Raw genomic sequence first — 26,684 nt, 5'->3', positions numbered from 1 at the left:
TTCGCCAATTTACTCCTCACACCATTGCACTTTGCTGACATCTCCTTATCGTTCTTTGCAAGCTCGGTAAACAACTCCAGGCACTGTTGCAGGACGCTGAAGTTGGTCTACATGCTCCTCAGAGATGCAGCCCAAACTGTCCACCTGGTCGGACACCAGGTGCGGAATCCATGTTCTTCTGGTGCAAGCTCAGCTTTCAGGCGCTTGTATTCAGCAGTATGTTTCGCAGAATACTTATGGAGCTTGCGCTGAGCTCAAATGTGATGACCATCGCATCCCTGACATGCTTGACATCACGGATCATGTCCTGAAACGCGAGATTCAGGGCATGCCCATAGCAGTGAGTATATAAGAGCCCTGGGCTCCTCTGCCAAGATCTGGGGGGCAACTCCTGTTCGGCTACCGTTCATGGTAGAGGCACCATCATAACACTGGCCTCGACAACACTCCAGCTTGAGGTTCATCCTCAACAGGGCATCCTTGATAACGCTGAAAATAGTGTCAGCTTTAGCCAATGCGATAGCATAAAATCCTCAGAACTCCTGATAATAATGGAGCTCCGAATCTACCTATCGAATGACAATTACACACTGCTCCGTACAGCTGGAGTCAGTTGTTTCCTCCACCATGATGGCGAACTTACTTTCGCCGATACTGAGTGCACGTCCACAAAAGATCTGGAGTGCCATCACCTTCAACATTTCGTTCTGCATATCGGCACTCGTGTATTTTCCCTTCTTCTTCTCTAGCCACTTCTGTAGCGACGGTTGTAATTCGCTGAAGACGGTCAGGAGCTGGTGGAAATTGCTACCATGTACCATGTAAACGCCCGTCGCAAGAGAAGCACGCAAATCTGCAAATGCACTGGATGTGCACCCACAGATTTTCTCTTATAGCAACGATAGCGAACAAGATCTGAATGAGACAGATCAAGACTTACGCCAGATAACTGGTGGAAATTGCTATCTACTGGCACACTGCAATGACTTGCTGAGGTCTACTTCACTATCTACTTCACCTCCATCTTAAGATGCTCCTCGGAGATGCAGCCCTTGTTGAGCAAGAAACTTGATGTTTCGAAGAATGAGGAGGAAAGTCTCTCGATTCTCTTTACGGTCAGACAAAAACTGTGAGTTGAGAAGTTCACCAACGTGACCAGTTGTCTCAGGAGTTGTCTCCAACTTTTCAACAGCTTCCTTGTGACAGTCGCTGGACTGATATTTCGAGAATCCTCCCGGACCATACTTCCAGTTTTAAAAGCCAGTTGAAATAAACGAAGCGTCGGTCTTCGTATTGAAGAGGAGCTTTCCTCGAGCTGCCTTTACGCACGTGAAGCAAAATACTCGTTTACGCTTCATATCCCAATGCAACCAGGGATAATTGTCATACCAAGATGGCAAGAATGCACGGAACACAACTTGGCTAACCCCGAAGGCTCGCTTTGGCTAGTCATGTGCCCTGATTTAGAAAAATCTCCTATTTCGGGGTAACCATGGTAACCATCCATCTCTTCAAGTCAGAACAATAAACTGCCACCACGGTACATGATTACAGAGATTTGCCACCTCTGTCCATGCTCTGGTGCAAAGGTTCACGCAACGCACCGTGCATTTTTTATACATGCATGAGATACCCCATACCTTTTCAGGCCTAGAATTTCGATTTGGAAAATTATTGCTGCGGCTTTGGCCACACCAGCCGAACCGGTTTCGACGCCCCTGATGTTGACCACCCAGGCTAAGTACCCAGACTGACCACTCAGATTAACTCAGACTAAGCCAGACTAAGCACTCAAACTAAGCACCCAGACTCCGAAACCACGTGATATGAGTTTTTGCAATTGCATGACCCCATAGAAAGGGTATGAAGAGTTGCACACTCTTGGTAGCTTAGTTACCCTTGATCATACTATACACTCTAGTACTATGATCATACTGTACACTCTAGTACTATGATCATACTGTACACTCTAGTACTATGATCATACTGTACACTCTAGTACTATGATCATACTGTACACTCTAGTACTATGATCATACTGTACACTCTAGTACTATGATCATACTGTACACTCTAGTACTATGATCATACTGTACACTCTAGTACTATGATCATACTGTACACTCTAGTACTATGATCATACTGTACACTCTAGTACTATGATCATACTGTACACTCTAGTACTATGATCATACTGTACACTCTAGTACTATGTGAACAATGGAAGACTGCTATCTGTACTGAACTTCCAGTCAACATTGTGTAAATAAACAAAAGTGGAACCACAATAATCAATCATGAATCTTACATGCAGTCTCTTGTTGCTATAGTCAACCACCACAAGATCACCATCGTCATCCACAGCTACATCAGAGGGATACTTGAATTCAGCATTACCACTGCCCTTTGTGCCTATATCACGTATGTATGTACCATCCAGTGTGGTGACCTACAGGTACATACATGTACATCACAACACAATACACCAACAGAAAAGAACAGCAAGGACAAAACTTCATTTTAACATTTCAAACGTTTCCCAGTACAGAATGATACAGTATGTCTGCATCATACATAAGCTCAGTTACTCATGCAAGAATTGCACAAATTAGAAAAGAAGTGGAATTTGCACAGGGAAGCTTAGTTGCCGAGGCACACGGGTATTATAGGCACAGTGCTTGTGCTGTAATTATGTGTCATATTGCTGTCCCTGCACAGTTTACAAGTTGGACAGTTTCTACTTTTTAAATTTGAAATTGTGCTACAAAATGTGTAATGGAGTTGCCATGACAAATACTGGTATTAAAGAACTAAAGACTACAATATTAATGACGGGAAGTGCCAGCTTCGGCAACAACTAGAGGCAGAAGAAGAGACAGGTGCATGCACAGCGGAAACAGAGCAGTTACCATGCAGGCACATAGCACTTGCTCTGAGCAAAGCAAAGCTAAGGCGGCAGCGGATGAATGCCATGACAACCGAATATGGTTCGCTGCTTTCTCAGCAATGAGGGATGCAATACGCTTGTAAAGCGAGGCAGATTGCTTGGCCATGCCACCGGTTGTCGAGAAGACCGAAGTTGGCCAATTAGTACGCGCAATTTTATGATTTCAATTCAACAGATATGTCTTGAATTTCTCAAAACCTGTCTGGACATGAAGGAGCTGTCCTAAATTTTAGTTTCTTTCTTAATTTGCTGAAATTACGTTTTACTTTTCCCCGCCATCCCACCGTCTCTATTTTGTTTGTCTCGGCTCTTTCATTCATTTGCCACTTAGTTTTCTTCCCGAGTGGACGCGTGAATGCAAGCGGGCATCAGGATTGTTGTATGTGTGTGGTGCGACTCCTCATGCCAGGTAGTTATGTGAGCCCTAGGTGGGAGAATTCTTCGCCTCGTTGGTCGTGTATTTGCACACGCTGGGCGGTACGAGATTGGTGCTGGGGCCAGTATGTTTTAGCCCTTGGTGGGAAGGTTGTGGGTGTCAGCAGCTATTCCTTGGCTCTCAATAGTCCGTACAGGCAGTACACATCAGCCGTTGGTAGGCGGTACATGATCGTCTCCCAGCAAGCAGTATGCTTCAGCTCTTGGTGGGTGTGGGTGTTACACCGGGGGGGGGGGGGGGGGAGTATACTTCATCCCTCAATGGGATGTATGGGATAGCTTTTGGTGAGCTGGTTGCTTCAGCCCTCAATGGAATGTACTTCCTCCACGTCATTAAAATTGTTGCTTCCCAGAGCGATTTTTCAAATTTATTTTTTCCACTCAACGTGAAAAGAAATCAGCTAGAAAATGAGGCAGAGCATTGTCGACAGACCAAGCTTTAGTTTTGGCCTCCCGTCTTTGCTGCACTTACAGATGAGGTCGATATCTTCATCAGAGTTTGAGGCAGACCCTTCAGCACTCAGCGATACACTGAACAAGACACACGTTCAAATTCAGGTCATGAGACTTCGTTTTCAAACCATCCATGACTCCAGCTGGCAGTTGATGACGGCAAACTAGCATTTTTCAAGAACACTGTAACGACCTTCCAGCGGGATTGGGTAAGCAGTTCCGCACCTTCTTTTCTTGGCAAGTGCTTCGCTGATTTTGTTGGTGTTTTCAGATATGCTACCTTCACAGCAACACGCGGCACATTTTTTTAGGAAATTGAGAACAATTTGTTCTTGCCATCGTCAACTTCAGCATTTCGAATTCAGGACAGATACCATGATTCTTATACCCGAGCTTGCAGTCTTGATAAATGCCCACGCAAACTATGTGGAAGGGCAAGAACTCCAGAAAAAAGATACGTGCTCTGGAGCAGAATAGTGCGGAGCGCAATGAATATATTTAGTGCTGAAGAGAGCTCTGACAAAGTCCGAGACCACCATGGCTTCAATGACAAGTAGACATTGCTCAGGAAGGGTGGCTCCAATGTTCGAACACAGAAAACATCGATTCCGAAAGTTCGACTAAGACGAGCAAGCCACAAACATTGTGATGTGCGAAGCGACAATTTTAATGACGCGGAGGAAGTATGTGTTAGCCTCCGGTGAGCAGGTTGCTTTAGCCCTCAATGGGGTGTACATGTGAGCTCCCGTAGGCAGTTTACTTCAGGCCTCGGTGGGGTGTATGTGTTAACTCCTGGTGGGCAGTTTGCTTTAGCCCTCGGTGGGGTGAATGTTTTAGCTCAAGGTGGGCAGTTTGCTTCAGCCCTCGGTGGGGTGATTTTTTTAGCTCAAGGTGGGCAGTTTACTTCAGCCCTCGGTGATGTGAAGGTTTTAGCTCAAGGTGGGCAGTTTTCTTCAGCCCTCGGTGGGGTGAATGTTTTAGCTCAAGGTGAGCAGTTTACTTCAGCCCTCGGTGATGTGAATGTTTTAGCTCAAGGTAGGCAGTTTTCTTCAGTCCTCGGTGGGGTATAATAATGTATTAGTATCCGGTGAGCAGGTGGCTTTAGCTGTCGGTGGGCAGGTTGTTGGCCTCAAAGGCCATCCATGCACCCTTGGTGGGCAGGTTGCTGGCAGCGCCGGCCATTTGTGCACCCTAGGTGGGCAGTATGCTAGCAGCCTGGTGCTCACAGGATCATTTAGTTCTTGGTGGGCTGCCTGTCGGCCTATATGGCCGCTCGTGTGATTGGACCATGGTGGACAGCTGTGGGCTAGCCCTTTGGGGCCATTTGTGTGTCGGCTCTCGGTGGGCGGTGGGAATCACTGAAGATCAAAATATGTGATGATATCATGGTGCAACAGTTATCGATTGCTTCCTTAGAGCCAGTCTATAATCAAAATTAATACTATTATGTCCAAAACATTAAACTGCTAACTGCTTTTCCGTTCACAACTTCCCTCGAACTTGGAAACTGCACTGAGCATATTCTTCTAACATCCATATCCAAAAGGAAATGATTGTAACCCCCAACACAACATATCAATTGCTTGTGAGTGCATGTGCGTTGGAAAAATTTGGTATGCCCAGGTGTGCGCGGGGGAGCGTGTGTATATCGCCAGTCGAATAGGTGTGTCCTGCATTAGAAGATATAACACATCCAGCATACTAGCTTACTTCCCCATGTATCGGGGCAAGATCACATCGTCCGGTAGGTTCTTCGCACCGGAGTGAGCTACCAAGATGCCCTTCTAAAGAAACGTGACAAAGACTCGGCAGTCAAGTTTCTTCTCCGTGACATTTGGGTGGCTGAATAGTAAAGTTGTGTTTGGCAGAGACAAATGTTCATTCCTACCGTTTCAACTGTATTTTAATTTCTCTTCGTTCTCATAAAGGTCTCCTGTCTGCCAATGAGGAGTAGTTGCATCGCTGGGAATGATTTGCTACAGTCCGACTTTACATAATCTACAACTACTTCATTAGTGCAGTGAACGAGGATGCACTGTACATAGCTTTGCCTCATCATCGTACCAGGTGGTGCAAACAATTGGCAAGGCATAAGGCACATGCCACATGATGTCTCTCTTTCTACTTCTTCACTTGTCCAGGTGCCATTGATACACCAGGCAGACATTCCTGTAGACTTCCCAGACACGAGAACCACTTGCATCCAAATATTATTATAGTTGTAGATTCGGCAATGGAGGCCAGTCGGAATGCAGGAAAAATGATTTACCAATCCAGTGTTGCAGTAGATGCTGCCACAACCTGATATCTTCCATAGCATCAGAGTTAAGAGCTACAGTACAACCTGTGTTTGCCCAACCTTGTCCGAAGCAGAATCTTGTATTGACCGGATGTTTCTGCACCAAAGTACTGTGGATCAAACATGCATCCTTGGACCAAGCGGAATTCTGATATATCATGACGGTTTTCGCTGCAGCAAGGGTGTCCGGTTAGGTCCGGTTTTACTGTATCTTGTTGAGAGGCTTTTGATACCTGCTGCAACAAGACCAGAGACATTGTGGAAACTTACGGCCCGGCACAACCCAACGTGCTGCAGAGGAGAGCTTCACCATAAGGGACTCGAGGCTGTGCTGAGAAAAAGAGTCGCACTGGATGGTGGAAGTAATGTTGATATCCGAAGTAAGTCAGTGTGCTGAATGGTACCATATACCAGCCATACTATGATAAGCATACCGTCATTGAAACTATTCCCAAGTGGCCTGGACGTGAGGTGAATCACGTGCATCTTTCCATTTTTCTTTGGCACTGCACCAATGCCTGAACATTACATTGCGTAAAAATAATAGGGGTGAAGTAAGGAAGACTTAGTCTCCCCTGTGATTAAATGAGGTAGTGAAATGGTCAGATATAGCTAAGCGTGTGTGGCAGCAGAAGAGAGATTCAGAGAAGTGACATTTGCTGGAAAGGTAAAATTAATTAGAAGCTGACAATAAACCCATGATTCAAGCCATGCAGAATAATTCACGAAAATATGAGTCTAATTCGATACATAGGAAGGACAAAAAACGGGCAACATTCAAAGGTGAGCGAAAAGTGGAAGTGTGCAAGGTTATTTCTGAGGGTAAACAAAGGAGTTAGTGATCTTACTGGGAAGTGTTAAAGGCTTTTGTACCAGTCTTGGAGCACAGTTATCGAGAGTGGTTATAGTGGAAGCGGCAGGACTTATACTGGGGCCAAAGTTGTAGTTCTGGCAGATAATTTGGGCGCAATCCGAGTGTGTGAGCATGACTCCATACTAATACTGGTAAGGGCGTTGGCTGGGAGAAAAAGGACGCTGACCTGAAGGAGGGTGTATAGTATGAACTACTGGACATGCTGGACTAGCTATCAACTACTGGACATGTTGGTCTAGCTTTGAACTACTGGACATGTTAGACTAGCTTTGAACTACTGGACATGTTGGTCTATCTATGAACTACTGGACATGTTGGTCTAGCTTTGAACTACTGGACATGCTGGTCTAGCTATGAACTACTGGACATGTTGGTCTAGCTTTGAACTACTGGACATGTTGGTCTAGCTTTGAACTACTGGACATGTTGGTCTAGCTTTGAACTACTGGACATGTTGGTCTAGCTTTGAACTACTGGACATGTTGGTATAGCTTTGAACTACTGGACATGTTGGTCTAGCTTTGAACTACTGGACATGTTGGTCTAGCTTTGAACTACTGGACATGCTGGTCTTGCTTTGAACATGACAGATAGCTGCCATACATGTTTTAGCAATACTTTCAAGACACTGCGGCTTTGCTGGAGCGATGTTGACGTCCAAAGCGAAGATGACGTCTAAAGCTACTGGTCATAACTGGTTGTAACTGAGTCATGCAGTGGCGAGATCCGGACCGAAAGCTTTCAATATAATTGATTGACAGGCCAGTGAATTATGCAGAATGTGTGATGCGTGGGTGCAGACAACACCCATGTGCAAAGTCAAGCCCTCCAACTAGGTAGCCATGTTGAGCACTCGCCATTTTACTTGGCGACTGATAGGGAGTACGGAGCTCAAATGACTTCGATTCTAGGTGTGGAACAAAATCACTTAGCCGCTCTGGCGCGAGTGGTTTCAACGCTACAAACTCGCCTTTCACTGTGAAGAGAAAGCTACTTGAAGTAGACGGAGCAGAACTGTGAAAGCTACACCATAGAAGTACACTCTTCTTCAAAAAATGCAACACTCAAAAACACAACAGAGCTTTCAGCAAAAGGAATGTGGAGTGTGAGCTGCAACCTTCCCTCGCTACTGTGGGAGTATGGACGCTTTTGAAGCTGCATAGCCGATTCGTGCACTGATTCTGTGCGATTGACTAGAGTAGCGGAGCAGCCAGCCAGGGTGTTTTTTTTAAACGACTGTTGAGTGCGAACAAGAGACTGACAACGGGAACAGGTATGTTGCTCGAACGACTTTTATTATATACGGGACGACTAAGACCAGGACGAACGAAACGACTACATGGTGATTATTGAAGAGGGAGATTATTTTAGAGGGCTTACTGAAGAGAGAGAGAGAGAGTTGAAGAGAGCTTATTGAGGAGAGAGAGAGTTGAAGAGAGAAGCAACGCAATATAAAGGGTCTGGGTAGCCATGGCAAACATCCACGCGCAAGTAGCTACCCAGGCCAAATGAATAATGCATGAACTAATGAATTATATGAATTAATATACTGTAGTTACTTGTGGGCCTAACATACCACCCCTCCATGAAAAAAGAATGCCGCGTCCTCGCTGAGAAAAAAAAGAAAGAAAAAAGAGAGAAAAAGATAAAAAATGACTGAGGGAGAAAAAACAGAAAAACACACACACACACACACACACACACACACACACACACACACACCGCACGTACGCACGGATCTCACAAAAGTGTTTACTAGTATCATGCATTACAGTTATTGTTCCTGTACTTCTCTAAGTCTAAAGATAAGAAACTAGACGTGACCAGGAACCTACTGATACTGCTTGCATGGCTAAAAATAGCGTAGTTGCACTTCTGCTAAACATCAAAAATTAGAGCGTGGCTCACCATGATCGGATCTCTAATTTAGTAATATTTTATGAACACACGCGCGCACACACTACAAAAAACTTCACGAAATAAATACACCGAAAATAAATTTGACGAAAAAGGAACGCATACAAAAAAGAAAGAGAGAAAGGTAGCTGACCTGCATGACGAGACGTGGTGGACCTGGACAAGCTCTAGGTACAAGCTAGCGCGCCCTTGCATTAATTTTACTTTTGAAAATAATTGCCCATTTCACAGCAATTGATGTGAAGTGGGCATGGTATGAGGAGCAAAGTACGGATATAAAACAGTGTATACCAACCCTGAACCGGGTTTTCCTTTGCTCTAGATTTTGAAATTTGAAAAGAAAAATCTCGTAAAAGAAAACTACCCCACAAGTGATCCATCAGCTCAAACACGGAAACTCTGGCTTCGTCTTCACTCTTTTTTCAGCGCTATAGAGGTCTTACTAGGGAGGGTACCCGAGTGGGACTGTTTCATATCCGCTCTCTGCCCCTCATACAATTTTCACTTCACATCAAAATGCATCATTGCCTGTGAAATGTGCAATTGCATGTCGGAGCTTCGAACTTCAATAATTATAACAGTGTATATTTCACAGTGCATGTCAACCGGCCAGGCCACGAGATCCCAATCAACTGTGGGTCGCAGCACGGCTGGAAAAATTCCTTCCGCTTCCATGCAGGACTTGAACCTGGTACCCTCTGTTTCTCAATCATGGTCTTAGACCATCCCACTATGCCTGCCTGCAGAGGGTTATAGGGGATTCACACACATGGGTAAAACCACGGTTATGGGAAAATTGGTATGGAAACTATGGTACTGGGGGAAAGGAAGAACCTCTCGGGAAAACATTGGCAAAGCCGTGGCCGTGGGCCTCAGGGCGTTTGTCAAGGGAAAAATCCCATGGCTATAAGACGCGCATGCGTAGATCTTATATTTGGCGAGAACTCTGAACCTTAGTTGCACTTGAAGTACGAGTGCATCGCAACTTGCATTTTCAGACAGTGCCCATAGGAAAATCGTGCATGGTGAATGCAAGATACAGTACAGAATGTACTACAAAAATGCAGTACAGATTATTTTTTTAGTGGCCCCGCCACAAGTTCATGGCCAAACGTGCGGCCAAGGGAAAACTGACAACGGGTGTGAACAGCCCCACTCCTTTGACCGAAGGTCTGAACTTTTACCTTGTCCCGTGACCTCAGGTTTACCCGTGTGCATTTCGAATTCAGGAGAGATACCATGATTCTTATACCCGAGCTTGCAGTCTTGATAAATGCCCACGCAAACTATGTGGAAGGGCAAGAACTCCAGAAAAAAGATACGTGCTCTGGAGCAGAATAGTGCGGAGCGCAATGAATATATTTAGTGCTGAAGAGAGCTCTGACAAAGTCCGAGACCACCATGGCTTCAATGACAAGTAGACATTGCTCAGGAAGGGTGGCTCCAATGTTCGAACACAGAAAACATCGATTCCGAAAGTTCGACTAAGACGAGCAAGCCACAAACATTGTGATGTGCGAAGCGACAATTTTAATGACGCGGAGGAAGTATGTGTTAGCCTCCGGTGAGCAGGTTGCTTTAGCCCTCAATGGGGTGTACATGTGAGCTCCCGTAGGCAGTTTACTTCAGGCCTCGGTGGGGTGTATGTGTTAACTCCTGGTGGGCAGTTTGCTTTAGCCCTCGGTGGGGTGAATGTTTTAGCTCAAGGTGGGCAGTTTGCTTCAGCCCTCGGTGGGGTGATTTTTTTAGCTCAAGGTGGGCAGTTTACTTCAGCCCTCGGTGATGTGAAGGTTTTAGCTCAAGGTGGGCAGTTTTCTTCAGCCCTCGGTGGGGTGAATGTTTTAGCTCAAGGTGAGCAGTTTACTTCAGCCCTCGGTGATGTGAATGTTTTAGCTCAAGGTAGGCAGTTTTCTTCAGTCCTCGGTGGGGTATAATAATGTATTAGTATCCGGTGAGCAGGTGGCTTTAGCTGTCGGTGGGCAGGTTGTTGGCCTCAAAGGCCATCCATGCACCCTTGGTGGGCAGGTTGCTGGCAGCGCCGGCCATTTGTGCACCCTAGGTGGGCAGTATGCTAGCAGCCTGGTGCTCACAGGATCATTTAGTTCTTGGTGGGCTGCCTGTCGGCCTATATGGCCGCTCGTGTGATTGGACCATGGTGGACAGCTGTGGGCTAGCCCTTTGGGGCCATTTGTGTGTCGGCTCTCGGTGGGCGGTGGGAATCACTGAAGATCAAAATATGTGATGATATCATGGTGCAACAGTTATCGATTGCTTCCTTAGAGCCAGTCTATAATCAAAATTAATACTATTATGTCCAAAACATTAAACTGCTAACTGCTTTTCCGTTCACAACTTCCCTCGAACTTGGAAACTGCACTGAGCATATTCTTCTAACATCCATATCCAAAAGGAAATGATTGTAACCCCCAACACAACATATCAATTGCTTGTGAGTGCATGTGCGTTGGAAAAATTTGGTATGCCCAGGTGTGCGCGGGGGAGCGTGTGTATATCGCCAGTCGAATAGGTGTGTCCTGCATTAGAAGATATAACACATCCAGCATACTAGCTTACTTCCCCATGTATCGGGGCAAGATCACATCGTCCGGTAGGTTCTTCGCACCGGAGTGAGCTACCAAGATGCCCTTCTAAAGAAACGTGACAAAGACTCGGCAGTCAAGTTTCTTCTCCGTGACATTTGGGTGGCTGAATAGTAAAGTTGTGTTTGGCAGAGACAAATGTTCATTCCTACCGTTTCAACTGTATTTTAATTTCTCTTCGTTCTCATAAAGGTCTCCTGTCTGCCAATGAGGAGTAGTTGCATCGCTGGGAATGATTTGCTACAGTCCGACTTTACATAATCTACAACTACTTCATTAGTGCAGTGAACGAGGATGCACTGTACATAGCTTTGCCTCATCATCGTACCAGGTGGTGCAAACAATTGGCAAGGCATAAGGCACATGCCACATGATGTCTCTCTTTCTACTTCTTCACTTGTCCAGGTGCCATTGATACACCAGGCAGACATTCCTGTAGACTTCCCAGACACGAGAACCACTTGCATCCAAATATTATTATAGTTGTAGATTCGGCAATGGAGGCCAGTCGGAATGCAGGAAAAATGATTTACCAATCCAGTGTTGCAGTAGATGCTGCCACAACCTGATATCTTCCATAGCATCAGAGTTAAGAGCTACAGTACAACCTGTGTTTGCCCAACCTTGTCCGAAGCAGAATCTTGTATTGACCGGATGTTTCTGCACCAAAGTACTGTGGATCAAACATGCATCCTTGGACCAAGCGGAATTCTGATATATCATGACGGTTTTCGCTGCAGCAAGGGTGTCCGGTTAGGTCCGGTTTTACTGTATCTTGTTGAGAGGCTTTTGATACCTGCTGCAACAAGACCAGAGACATTGTGGAAACTTACGGCCCGGCACAACCCAACGTGCTGCAGAGGAGAGCTTCACCATAAGGGACTCGAGGCTGTGCTGAGAAAAAGAGTCGCACTGGATGGTGGAAGTAATGTTGATATCCGAAGTAAGTCAGTGTGCTGAATGGTACCATATACCAGCCATACTATGATAAGCATACCGTCATTGAAACTATTCCCAAGTGGCCTGGACGTGAGGTGAATCACGTGCATCTTTCCATTTTTCTTTGGCACTGCACCAATGCCTGAACATTACATTGCGTAAAAATAATAGGGGTGAAGTAAGGAAGACTTAGTCTCCCCTGTGATTAAATGAGGTAGTGAAATGGTCAGATATAGCTAAGCGTGTGTGGCAGCAGAAGAGAGATTCAGAGAAGTGACATTTGCTGGAAAGGTAAAATTAATTAGAAGCTGACAATAAACCCATGATTCAAGCCATGCAGAATAATTCACGAAAATATGAGTCTAATTCGATACATAGGAAGGACAAAAAACGGGCAACATTCAAAGGTGAGCGAAAAGTGGAAGTGTGCAAGGTTATTTCTGAGGGTAAACAAAGGAGTTAGTGATCTTACTGGGAAGTGTTAAAGGCTTTTGTACCAGTCTTGGAGCACAGTTATCGAGAGTGGTTATAGTGGAAGCGGCAGGACTTATACTGGGGCCAAAGTTGTAGTTCTGGCAGATAATTTGGGCGCAATCCGAGTGTGTGAGCATGACTCCATACTAATACTGGTAAGGGCGTTGGCTGGGAGAAAAAGGACGCTGACCTGAAGGAGGGTGTATAGTATGAACTACTGGACATGCTGGACTAGCTATCAACTACTGGACATGTTGGTCTAGCTTTGAACTACTGGACATGTTAGACTAGCTTTGAACTACTGGACATGTTGGTCTATCTATGAACTACTGGACATGTTGGTCTAGCTTTGAACTACTGGACATGCTGGTCTAGCTATGAACTACTGGACATGTTGGTCTAGCTTTGAACTACTGGACATGTTGGTCTAGCTTTGAACTACTGGACATGTTGGTCTAGCTTTGAACTACTGGACATGTTGGTCTAGCTTTGAACTACTGGACATGTTGGTATAGCTTTGAACTACTGGACATGTTGGTCTAGCTTTGAACTACTGGACATGTTGGTCTAGCTTTGAACTACTGGACATGCTGGTCTTGCTTTGAACATGACAGATAGCTGCCATACATGTTTTAGCAATACTTTCAAGACACTGCGGCTTTGCTGGAGCGATGTTGACGTCCAAAGCGAAGATGACGTCTAAAGCTACTGGTCATAACTGGTTGTAACTGAGTCATGCAGTGGCGAGATCCGGACCGAAAGCTTTCAATATAATTGATTGACAGGCCAGTGAATTATGCAGAATGTGTGATGCGTGGGTGCAGACAACACCCATGTGCAAAGTCAAGCCCTCCAACTAGGTAGCCATGTTGAGCACTCGCCATTTTACTTGGCGACTGATAGGGAGTACGGAGCTCAAATGACTTCGATTCTAGGTGTGGAACAAAATCACTTAGCCGCTCTGGCGCGAGTGGTTTCAACGCTACAAACTCGCCTTTCACTGTGAAGAGAAAGCTACTTGAAGTAGACGGAGCAGAACTGTGAAAGCTACACCATAGAAGTACACTCTTCTTCAAAAAATGCAACACTCAAAAACACAACAGAGCTTTCAGCAAAAGGAATGTGGAGTGTGAGCTGCAACCTTCCCTCGCTACTGTGGGAGTATGGACGCTTTTGAAGCTGCATAGCCGATTCGTGCACTGATTCTGTGCGATTGACTAGAGTAGCGGAGCAGCCAGCCAGGGTGTTTTTTTTAAACGACTGTTGAGTGCGAACAAGAGACTGACAACGGGAACAGGTATGTTGCTCGAACGACTTTTATTATATACGGGACGACTAAGACCAGGACGAACGAAACGACTACATGGTGATTATTGAAGAGGGAGATTATTTTAGAGGGCTTACTGAAGAGAGAGAGAGAGAGTTGAAGAGAGCTTATTGAGGAGAGAGAGAGTTGAAGAGAGAAGCAACGCAATATAAAGGGTCTGGGTAGCCATGGCAAACATCCACGCGCAAGTAGCTACCCAGGCCAAATGAATAATGCATGAACTAATGAATTATATGAATTAATATACTGTAGTTACTTGTGGGCCTAACATACCACCCCTCCATGAAAAAAGAATGCCGCGTCCTCGCTGAGAAAAAAAAGAAAGAAAAAAGAGAGAAAAAGATAAAAAATGACTGAGGGAGAAAAAACAGAAAAACACACACACACACACACACACACACACACACACACACACCGCACGTACGCACGGATCTCACAAAAGTGTTTACTAGTATCATGCATTACAGTTATTGTTCCTGTACTTCTCTAAGTCTAAAGATAAGAAACTAGACGTGACCAGGAACCTACTGATACTGCTTGCATGGCTAAAAATAGCGTAGTTGCACTTCTGCTAAACATCAAAAATTAGAGCGTGGCTCACCATGATCGGATCTCTAATTTAGTAATATTTTATGAACACACGCGCGCACACACTACAAAAAACTTCACGAAATAAATACACCGAAAATAAATTTGACGAAAAAGGAACGCATACAAAAAAGAAAGAGAGAAAGGTAGCTGACCTGCATGACGAGACGTGGTGGACCTGGACAAGCTCTAGGTACAAGCTAGCGCGCCCTTGCATTAATTTTACTTTTGAAAATAATTGCCCATTTCACAGCAATTGATGTGAAGTGGGCATGGTATGAGGAGCAAAGTACGGATATAAAACAGTGTATACCAACCCTGAACCGGGTTTTCCTTTGCTCTAGATTTTGAAATTTGAAAAGAAAAATCTCGTAAAAGAAAACTACCCCACAAGTGATCCATCAGCTCAAACACGGAAACTCTGGCTTCGTCTTCACTCTTTTTTCAGCGCTATAGAGGTCTTACTAGGGAGGGTACCCGAGTGGGACTGTTTCATATCCGCTCTCTGCCCCTCATACAATTTTCACTTCACATCAAAATGCATCATTGCCTGTGAAATGTGCAATTGCATGTCGGAGCTTCGAACTTCAATAATTATAACAGTGTATATTTCACAGTGCATGTCAACCGGCCAGGCCACGAGATCCCAATCAACTGTGGGTCGCAGCACGGCTGGAAAAATTCCTTCCGCTTCCATGCAGGACTTGAACCTGGTACCCTCTGTTTCTCAATCATGGTCTTAGACCATCCCACTATGCCTGCCTGCAGAGGGTTATAGGGGATTCACACACATGGGTAAAACCACGGTTATGGGAAAATTGGTATGGAAACTATGGTACTGGGGAAAGGAAGAACCTCTCGGGAAAACATTGGCAAAGCCGTGGCCGTGGGCCTCAGGGCGTTTGTCAAGGGAAAAATCCCATGGCTATAAGACGCGCATGCGTAGATCTTATATTTGGCGAGAACTCTGAACCTTAGTTGCACTTGAAGTACGAGTGCATCGCAACTTGCATTTTCAGACAGTGCCCATAGGAAAATCGTGCATGGTGAATGCAAGATACAGTACAGAATGTACTACAAAAATGCAGTACAGATTATTTTTTTAGTGGCCCCGCCACAAGTTCATGGCCAAACGTGCGGCCAAGGGAAAACTGACAACGGGTGTGAACAGCCCCACTCCTTTGACCGAAGGTCTGAACTTTTACCTTGTCCCGTGACCTCAGGTTTACCCGTGTGTGTGTGAATCCCCTATAACATGGATGCAGCTAATGGGATTTCGGTTTTGACCACATTGTGGTGGGTCTGATCTACTCAGCTCCCACCGTTTAGGCGCTGCATCTGCGCCTTGATTCTAGAGGGTGGTGGCGTTCCCACGGCGGATGCGGAAAACTCGGCTTCCAGGCGAGTCTCTCGCGAGCCGTGATCTTTTTAAATTTTCATATCAACCGGCCTCCATGGCAGCAGTTATCTTATGCACTAATGGCTACTTCTTCTTTCGGAAACAAAAACTTCGTGACTTTTTTCACTGGTACACTACTACTCTGCTGTTATTTCGCTCTTTTTCTCTGGTTATGTCAGCCTGAAACACTGACATGACATTTCGTAATTGTAGGAAAGCATGATTCATGTTCTGGAGAGCCGACAGTCGTCAAAGAGCAAGGGTGGCGACGCTGTAATCAAAGCAAAGCGAACATGTTTTTCATTTTCGTCCACCTGACGCAATGCGAAGAAAAGCAATGTGCTCACTGCTCGTCGCTGCTATTTTTTAGTTCAGAACTTGAAAAATCAGGACAATGGCATCCAGGAGCAAGAAGAGTGGAAAATGAATAGCAATAGCAGCTAGCGTTTTGAAATCTTCGCCATCCCCAAAACATCTGTCGGCATGCCAACAGGTCGGCAAGATGTCAAAACTCCAAAATGCAGAGAGAGAAATTTGAAATGTTTGGCTTTGCCTGTGTTTGTTGGTCCGGGGCATCCTGGAGCGAGAGCGGAGGCGGTAATGAGTACCACCGCTGCAGTGCTACCGTGGTCTCCGCCGAGTGTTGGAGAAGGCTTTCAGATAACAGCGAAGATGATCAGGGACACCGAGAAGCTTCTCCGCGACATACAACATTGCGTTGATCGACCTGCCACTTAGAACGGTTTCAGCGGTGATGAGTCGAGCGATGGTGACCCAGACTGAAATTCTACTCCCACTAATCTATTCTGTAGATATTGTAGATATGTTGAAGTGTTTCTCTTCGAAAAGAACACTTCTGTTGAGCACAGTAACTCCTTGAAAAGCCATGTGAAAAGGTCACGAAGGTTTTGTTTCCGGAGGAAGTACGAGTGTCAGTGATAATATTTATGACTCGGAAAACCAGAACACCCTGGCTGGAAAATAACACAATGGCCTAACACCAACCAATGGTGTGGCCACACGAAGCAAATTCAGGAAAAAATATTCATAAATCTAGTACAGCGAGACTCCAGCACTGGCTGTCCTGTGATTACTTGTAATGCATACACCATGCAGATACTTGTAAAACAAATAATGGATTTGTATAGCATAGTCACTGTATATGTTTGCACACATCCACACCATCATGACGTAGATGAACAAGCACAATGTCAGCATTGTTTCAGGGCTGTGTAGATGCTGGCACAGCAGCAGTTAATACTCCAGTTGCGAGCTCCTGCCGAATGTGGACTGACGCAGCAGGCATGGGATCTCTGAGATAGACGCACTGGAGCATAGACTCTTGTTTCCAGCCAACGACGCACAGGAACTCAGCTGACAGACCAGCAGCTGCATCCGTCGACGATGCAGCGGCTCGGATTGAATGCCCTTTGAACACCAACGTGTCAATGCCAGCGGTGGATAACACGGACACCAGCCAGCGAGAAATTGTAGCAGCTGATACCGCACGATGTGGCTTACGAGCTAAGCTGAAGTACTGCTGAGTACCAGAGGGTCTTAAAGACTTTGTGTGTTCCACGTATGCTTCCAAGTAAACTACAGGGCAAGCTGCCTCCAACTGATATATGGCTACGAAGACTCTTTTAAATCTGCAAGAGTGCTCTATCTTAGTTAATGTCCACAATTGCAGTGAGACACCTTCCGAAGAGAAACCAATGGAGTCGGCTGACAGATGCCGGAGCTCATATGCCCTGAAATCAGCCGTTATAGACAGTCGAAAGCACATGCTTAGGATGTGATTCTCCCAGCGACAGATCCTTCACCGGGGCCGAGACTGGAGAGTGCCTAGCGGGATTGCCGGTTCCCAAGTAACCGAATTGCGAGGCATAGGTAGATGTTTTTGATAAATTCCACACATCAACCGGGAGACAAGCGAGTGTTGGCCGGTCACTTGGCCCCCCATCGGCTGCAGGGTATTGAATAGTGCAGAGTGGTACACTCCAATGGTCTGGTATGACTTCCCTACCGTCACTTGGTCCGTAAGGTACTGCATGCCAGTTGATTTGCCGGAAGATTCGAAGCGGGATTAATGTCCATTTGACATCACCACTAGCACCACAGTGACCAAGCTGATTTGTAATGTTTCCTCAGCCAAGAAGAACTGAGGGGCGACGACACATCTGCTGAAAGTTGTTGATGCTGCCATGTATGCCGGACAGCTGCCAAGAAACTAGGCGCAGCTGTCTTGCTTCCATGAGGGGTGGACATTTCCCTGCTCGTTCATGAGTAGCCCAGAGTGATGAAGCAGCATTATTGGTTGTTCGACACAGAGGCTCAGTAGGAGGAGAAACCATAGGACTCCTCTCCACATTGGGGCAGCTAACACACACTGAGTTACCTCCTCCCTCTGAATCTTCCTCAGACACCTCGTTAGGAGGCAGAGCGGAGGAAGCAGGTACGCAGGTCGGGCCATGTGAAGCTGAGAGCATTGGTCCTCCACGATGGGATCTGGTTTTCAGCTCATAAATCGGGGTAGCTGGGCAGCCGTGCATGAAGGTAATAGATCCACTTCCAGAGGAAAAGCAAGTTGATTGGCTAGCCTCTGAAAGACTCCCCGGTGGAGCATCTACTGTGCTGCTCCCTTTTGCTGTTACCAAAAGTCGGCTTCCACATTCAATTCGCCTGGCCGGTGCTGGGCTCTGATGGTGATGTCCGTCTCCAGGCACCATTGCCACAGTTGTTGGACTTCGCTGTTCAGCTCCGGGCTGGTGGTTCATCGCATTTTGTTGATGCACCATACAGCCGCCTCGTTTTCGATGTCGATGAATACTTGAGCAGACTGAAGATTGGTTGGTTGGTTGGTTTTATTTCACTTCGCACATACAAACGGGATGACGACCCAATAAAATGACGGCGAAGGCTTAGCGTAGAAGTGACTATGGAAGAACATAGTAAAAGCTATGGAAGCACATAGTAAGAGGATAGGATACTAATAACTGCGAGTAAACGGGGGGGGGGGGGGGAGAGGATGTATCTGTGATACTACGTGAGGATTACTGAACTTCACGGGGAGGGAGAGCAGAGCTATCAGCAGTAACTCGAACTACTCCCAACAGGCTGTGGTATCATCAAGACTATGTGATGATTAGTTATATTGAAATAGAATAATGCAACGAAGGACTGAGAGAGGACGACTCGTCAGGAAACTACCAAGGAAAGACTGAACAGCAACAAGAGACATGCACTGTCGATTATGGGCACGGAGTACACACATGCATGCATAGTATGAGTAGTATGCTGGAAGGTTGTACGCACGTCCATGCAAGGAGATGCAGTAGCATAATAAGAAACATGAGAGTGCAAATATGTACGATGAACACGGGTACACCACCCGCCCCTTCTGAGATAAACAAGCGGAAAATCGGGGCTGTTTATCTCCCATTAACGAGAAGGAAAAAACAGAAGTGAGAGAAAAGAAAGTAAACACTAATGAAGCGTGATACCAATACCAACTACTTGTAGCAAGAGTGTGAGGTACAGGTAGGTAGAGTCAAGCATAGGACTTAGATGCTGTGGACGAAATGTTCAAACGCTCTGGTGCTTGGCGAGACCGTTGGCTATAACGAGGCTGCTGCACACAAGGCTGCTGCGGTGCTGCGGGCTCAGCCAGGGAGGTGTCTGCAGGTGGAGCAGGACGGGCTACGGCAGGGGCAGGCTTGAGAAAGCGACGGTTGCGCCAGTAAACACGGCCGCTGGGTAACTCCACCATATAGTCCCGGTTGCAACCAATGGCGGCGACCACGCCGGTGGTGCGCCAGAGTTTGGTGCGCGGATCTTGGATGTCAACCCGCATGCCAATGCGAAGTGGGGACAGTGATCTGGCAAACTCATCATAATGCTGTTCTTGGGTGGCAGACTGAGCGGCAGAGCGCTTGTCAACATCGGTGGCTTTGGCTTGCCAATCAGGAGCAAAGCTGAGATGATGAGCTGTCACGAAGGAGGACGATGGTCGACCAAACAGTGCTTGGGCTGGTCTCTGACCATTTTCTCGGGGGGTGTTGCGCCATTCTAACAATGCGCGTCTGAACTCATCGACGTCAAAGTTACCGTCGGACGTGGTCTTCAACACAAGGGACTTCATCGCTTTCACGGCGGCTTCGGCATAGCCGTTAGACTGAGGATAATGAGGTGAAGGCGTGGAGTGCTAAACTTGCCATCGGGTGCAAAATTCAGCGAAGCGACGTGATGAAAACTGCGGCCCACCATCAGTAGTGAGGATGCTGGGGACACCGACGTCGGCAAACCAGCCACGGAACACACAGATCACATCAGCAGAAGATGCAGTGCGGCCGATCTTGGCGATGCAAGGCCAGCCAGTGTGACGGTCGACGTAAACCAGGTATTCCCACCCTTGACAAGAAAATAAGTCGGCACAGGTTGACTGGAATGGCAGGGTGAGACGGCGGTCAGCGTTGACACGCATCGGTTCCTTACACTGAAACGGAGCGTGCAAGCGACACTGTTCGCAACTGCAAACGACTTGGGCGATGTCATTCGACAAGTGTGGCCAGTGTACGACTTGTCGATCTCGACGCTGTGTGCGGTTGAGGCCTTGGTGGGAGGCATGTAGATTCTGGAGGACACGTGGGCGGAGGGTACGCGAGACCACATTTGCCTTTCAGGACAAGATCACCGTCGACTGAAAGATGCTCGCGGATAGTGAAGTACGGTTTCACAGCTGAGTCGACAGTGCGCTGATCATCAGGGAAACCTTCACGAACGGCTTGGAGAAGGGCCTGATAGTCAACATCGGCACGGGCAGCGTCCAGGAGCTCGCAGTGCCGGAGGTCTGCAATTCGGCCATCCTCGTCCTGGCGGAGACATGCTCTGATGGCTGATGCTGAGAGCGCTGAGCTTTCACCGAATTCTTCCTCACTGGTCGGCTTGTCGACCGGGTTACGGGACAGTGCATCCGCAAACGCATTCTCTTTGCCCTTGCGCAAGTGCGCGACGAGTTGAAATGATCAGAGCTTCAGTGCGAGGCGTAGCAGACGTGGATTTTCTATCTGATCCAGGGTGTACTTGTTTAGAATCGGGACCAATGAACGGTGGTCAGTGAACAAATCGAATCGGATGCCGGACAGAAAGAGGGAGCACTTGTGGACAGCCCAAACCTCAGCAAGTAACTCCAGTTCTATGACGGCATAACGTGTCTCTACGTCGGTGAGAAAGCGGCTGCCACACTGCAGCATGTGCCACTGGGTATCTTGGCGTTGCCTTAACACGAACCCAAGTCCGTTCAGGGCAGATGCGTCGGTCTCTAGCCGAAGGTCGTGACCAGCACGGTAGTACGAGAGAGTCGGCGGCGATATCAGTTCAGACTTTGTGGCGTTGAAAGCCGCGGTGTGGACATCATCCCACACAAACTCATTCGTGGTCTTCAATAGCGGACGTAGCGGAGCGTCGAGGTCAATATATCCGTGGGGTGAATTCTCCACACTGATTCACCAGACCGAGGAAGGAATGGAGGTCGGTACGATTAGTGGGTAGGTTGAAGTGCTGAATGCCAGTAACCAGGCAATCACGCATGGTCTCGTCGTACCTGGTACGCTGTCCCTGCTGGCATTGGCGGCATACTCTGCTTGAACAGAAGTTGCAGAGTGCAGCTTCGCTGAAATCGCAGCAATTGTGGATTTCCCTGAGGAAAGTCAGGTAGTGATCGAAGGACACTCCATGCTGCTGTTGGCGGGCATAGAAGGCGATCCAGTCCAGCAGAGGGTTCTGCTGGCCGCGAATGTATGCCTGTACAGCCTGGATGACATCGTCGTCATTGTGGTAGTCAGCCAGAGGAATTGTGCCCTCACGAAGAAATCTCCGGAGGTCCTCGTCCAGGCACTGACGAACCGTTGCCACTCTGGTGGCATTGTCCTGGGAATCCAGGTGCTGGCACCGGGCGTAGTCTTGCCAAAGACCTTCCCATGCGGTAAACTCTGCGAGAGAGGCAGAGGCAAGTAACAGAGGGCGATCGACCGAAACTGGTCTCGCCGCAGGTACGCTTGCCGGTGGGGCTGGGGGTGGACGTTGCGGTGGTGGAGGTTGCGAAATGCTCCTCAAAGTTCGCTCCATGAGCTGTATCAGGTGTTGCTCGCGGGTGGCGGCGGTCTCCATCTGCTGTCTCATGAGCTGGGTGAGGTCAGCAATGTCAGGGCTGAGTACCGGTGGGTCTGATTCCGCCATGCCGAAACGGAAATAATTTCAAATAATTTCACTTTATTTGAGAGACGAAGCGCCAGAGGTACTAAAGACCCAGACCTGAGAAAGACTAATGGAAACTGCTACTAAAACAAGTTCACTGCGCCATGTGGTATCATCAAGTCTATGTGATGATTAGTTATATTGAAATTGAATAATGCAACGAAGGACTGAGAGAGGACGACTCGTCAGGAAACTACCAAGGAAAAGACTGAACAGCAACAAGAGACATGCACTGTCGATTATGGGCACGGAGTACACACATGCATGCATGCATAGTATCAAAAGTACTATGCTGTAAGGTTGTACGCACATCCATGCAAGGAGATGCAGTAGCAAAAAAAGAAACATGAGAGTGCAATTATGTACGATGTTCACGGGTGCACCACACAGGCGTATGGTACACATGCATGCTTAAACTCAGGTAGCCGGGTAATTGTGCGGACCTCACCAGGGAGAGCGTTCCACAACAGAGCATCAGCGACAGAAAATCTCCGCTGACCGCAGCGGCTACGGTTTGCCTAGCTTAGTAGGCCATTTGACTGCTGATGGCGGGTAGGAGTGCCTTGTGCCGGGGTTAGAAGCTGGGCGAGCACAGGGCTGGTGCGGGCGTGGATGCACCGCCAGATGGTGATCAATATTTTCTGCCTGTAGAGCTCGCTGACACGGTACAGGGGGTGAGCAGTGAGCAGCGGCTGCATGGCTGTCCGGGGCGGGTTGCCATCGATACAGCGGATGGCTCTGTTCTGCGCGGTTTGCAGTCGTTTCAGTTGACCCTCTCGCTTTGCGGCTGAAAAGCAGTAGGAGCCATAAGCAGGTCGGGCATTATGACCGCCTTCATATACACCTGACGAGAGCGTCTTAATAGGCTTCGGCGTGCCCGCCACAAGGCGCCAATTTTCTTGTCAACCTTGGTAAGCACATAGTTAACATGTGTTATGTTCCACCAAGTTGGATAGAATGAATCAACGTACATAAGGAAAGTGCCTTATGTACAGACTACATATTAGCGCTAGCTAAATGAGCGTGCCAATTGTATGAATAATGTGATACAATTTATCCCTGTCCTCTGAAGTACATACAATATCACACCATGCCCCCCCCCCCCCCCCCAGTTGAATTCCCTAAAACGCAACTAAAGTATGATGGGATTTCAACTGAACTTACTCAATAAAACGCGATTATTTTTAAAATTATGTCAGGATTCTAACCCAAACAGCTCAATTCTAAAAATGCAATCCTTCGTAGTCAATTGTGGATGTTCTGGCAGTGTCCTATGTTCCTTTTATTGTTATCCATCGCATGCAGGTCGAGTCAATCATACCGAAAGTTTCAGTATCTATGAATAAGACTGCCAGCGTGTTGTTGTGATATCGAACCTATCAGCTGGCCTTCTCTGCCTTTGACTGCACCGCACCTGGGTTGTCTCAGTCAATGGGAGTGGGAGCTCCGCCGCACTTCTGGGGATGCTGGGCTCCGATGGCGCTCTAACAGGACAATCGCCTGTAGGCGGGGGGACATCTGGCCAGTAGGTTTGATATGGGCGCAGAAACCTTCTATTGCGCCAGTACACACGGCCACTGGTCAGTTTGACATAGTAGTCACGTCGCCTTCCAATAGCGACAACTTGTCCTTGCAGTGTCCACCGCTTGGAACGTGGGTCCTGAATGTCCACCATCTCGCCGATCTTCAGGTTGCCCAGTGGTCTCGGGGAGGCATTATACCCCGCATCGCTCTGCTCTCGGACAGCCGAACCTGTTTCGTCAGCCTTGTCGGCTTTGGCCTGCCACTCCGTAGCAAACGTGCGGTGGTTGGCGAACACAAAGGAGTGGTCGGCCAAACAATATCTGTGAGGGGCAGCGGCCGTTACCTCGGGGTGTATTCCTACACTCTAGCAGTCCCCTCCTGAACTCGTTCACGTTCAGGTCTCCTCCAGTGGTAGTCTTGTACACCAGGTACTTCATGACTTTAACAGCCGCCTCTGCAGTCCCATTCACCTGCGGATAGTGGGGGGTTGACCGGATATCACGTACTTGCCATCGTTTACAAACCACACTGAATTCCCTGGAGGTGAACTATGGGCCACCATCTGTGACCAACTCCTGCGGCACTCCGACGTCAGAAAACCACTGGCGAAGCGGCCGGATCACGTCCTTTGATCTGGTGCCCGGTGCTAGATGATCAATACACAGCCAACCGGATAAATGATCCATGAAGAGGATATAGCTGTTTCCGCTGCAGCTGAAAATATCTACACTGGCACGTTAGTAGCGCAGGGTTGGCACTGGGTCGTGCAGCAGGGGCTCCTTTTGTTGCGACGATCGGTAGCGGCAGCATTGCGGGAAGTTCTTGACCATTATTTTCAATATCGTTTGACAGTCCTGGTCAGTACACAACTTGACGTGCCCTCTGCTTCGTTCTTTCCTGGCCCTGGTGTGAGGTGTGAAGATCCTGCAGCACAGTGTGGCGAAGTGGCTTTGGTATCAGTATCTCCCAGCCCTTCAGGATGATGCCGTTCTCAACAGACAAAGAATGCCTCACGGACCAATACAGCTGGATGCATTCCGGCAGCGGGTTCTTTGCGTTTGGGAACCCCTGCTCCACAGTTTCAATGAGCTGTTGGTAGGCATTGTCGGCCCGTACTGCTTCCTGGAGCTGTCACTTCTTTGCAGCTTGAGAGAATAGGCTGCTGATCGTCGCCACAGAGGGTAGTAACCGACGCCACTCGACCACAATCCTCGTAGGGCAGTTCCCCAATGGCAGTGTCCTCCTTAGTCGGCTGACCAATCGGCGAGCGGGACAGTGCGTCTGCGATAGCGTGGTCGTTTCCCTTGCGCCACGAAACGAGGTACGGGTACCCCTGCAACTTAAGCAACATTCGCCGAATGCGGGGATTTTCGATTTCCATCAGTGAGTACTTATTCATAACGGGAATGAGTGGGTGATGGTCAGTTATCACCTCGAATTTCGTCCCGGAGAGATAGACATGACATTTCTTCATTGCCCAAGCAATAGCTAGTAGCTCTAATTCTATCATCGCGTATCGTGATTCGGTATCTGAAATGAATCGGCTGCCGCATTGAATCAATCGCCAATTTCCTCCTTGCAACAGTAGGAGTGCATAACCGAGACCGTTATTTCGAGAGGCATCGGTCCCAAGCGAGTGGGAGCACCAAACTCATAGTACGCCAGGGTCGGTGTTCGCAACAAGGAAGATTTGATATTCAACATTGCGGCGTCATGATCCTGGTTCCAAAGGAACTCAGCATTTGCCTTCAGCAGACTCCGTAATGGCTGCGTCAATTTGGCGATTTCATCGCTGAAATCACCGAATTGAATAACCAAGCCCAGAAATGAGCGGAGATCAGTGTGTGTGGTCAGGGTCGGAAATTGTCCCAATGCCGACGCTCTCTCTGGTTCCATACGCCATCCGCCTTCGCTGACGAAGTACCCGCAGAACTGAACCTCTGACTGAGCGAAAGCGAATTTCTTCTTTGAGAATGTGATGCCATTCTCTCGCGCACACTGCAAAACCGAACGGACACGCTTTACATGATCATTGAAAGTCGCGTCATGCACCAAACAATCATCTACAACTTTTGCAAAATTGCTGATGCCCTCAAATGCTTGATCCGTTTGCTGGTTAAACTTATCCCCCGCCACGATGAAACCCTGCGGATTTTGAAGGAAACGGTATCGCCCCCATGGAGTGATACATGTGGTTAAATGACGCGATTCAGGTGCCAATGATACTTGCCAGTACCCATGAGGGGCATCAAGTGTGGTTAAGAAGCGGGCATTCTCAAGATTCTCAATGGCGTTTCGCGGGGTGCGCATGGGGTGCGTTGGTCGTTGAACCTGTGAATTGAGCTTAATCAAGTCCATTGTGAGGCGCTTTTCAGCAGTGTTCTTTTTGTCAGTCAGCACGATTGGGTGGCACCAATCACAAGGGTCGCTCACTGGTTCAAAGACTCTTTCCTTCACCATCTGATCAAGCTGTTCCTTGACCTGATCACGGTAAGCAAACGGAATCGCTCAAGCTCCGTTAAATATGCATGGTGTGGCCCCGTCGTTGAGCTTGATAACCATCGGCGGACCTGTCATGGTTGGCACTGCATAGTCGCTAAACACATCAGTGTATTCCTTAAAAATATCCTCTCGGATCAGTTCGATTTCACTC

At 47.5% G+C, this 26,684-nt stretch overlaps 1 protein-coding gene across 1 annotated transcript in view; it reads right to left on the bottom strand.

Annotated features, from left to right (window-relative positions):
* The window catches only part of LOC135811247 (uncharacterized), a 170,319-nt gene that overhangs the window by 56,511 nt on the left and 87,124 nt on the right, over nucleotides 1-26,684 (bottom strand). The window contains exon 7 of the mRNA XM_065324444.1: nucleotides 2,309-2,449. Within this exon, the coding sequence (XP_065180516.1) occupies nucleotides 2,309-2,449 (141 nt within the window). The remainder of the gene's footprint in view (nucleotides 1-2,308; nucleotides 2,450-26,684) is intronic.

Source organism: Sycon ciliatum, chromosome 3 (assembly GCF_964019385.1).
Source record: "Sycon ciliatum chromosome 3, ocSycCili1.1, whole genome shotgun sequence".
NCBI lineage: Eukaryota > Metazoa > Porifera > Calcarea > Leucosolenida > Sycettidae > Sycon > Sycon ciliatum.
This window is presented reverse-complemented; position numbering and strand designations above follow the sequence as displayed.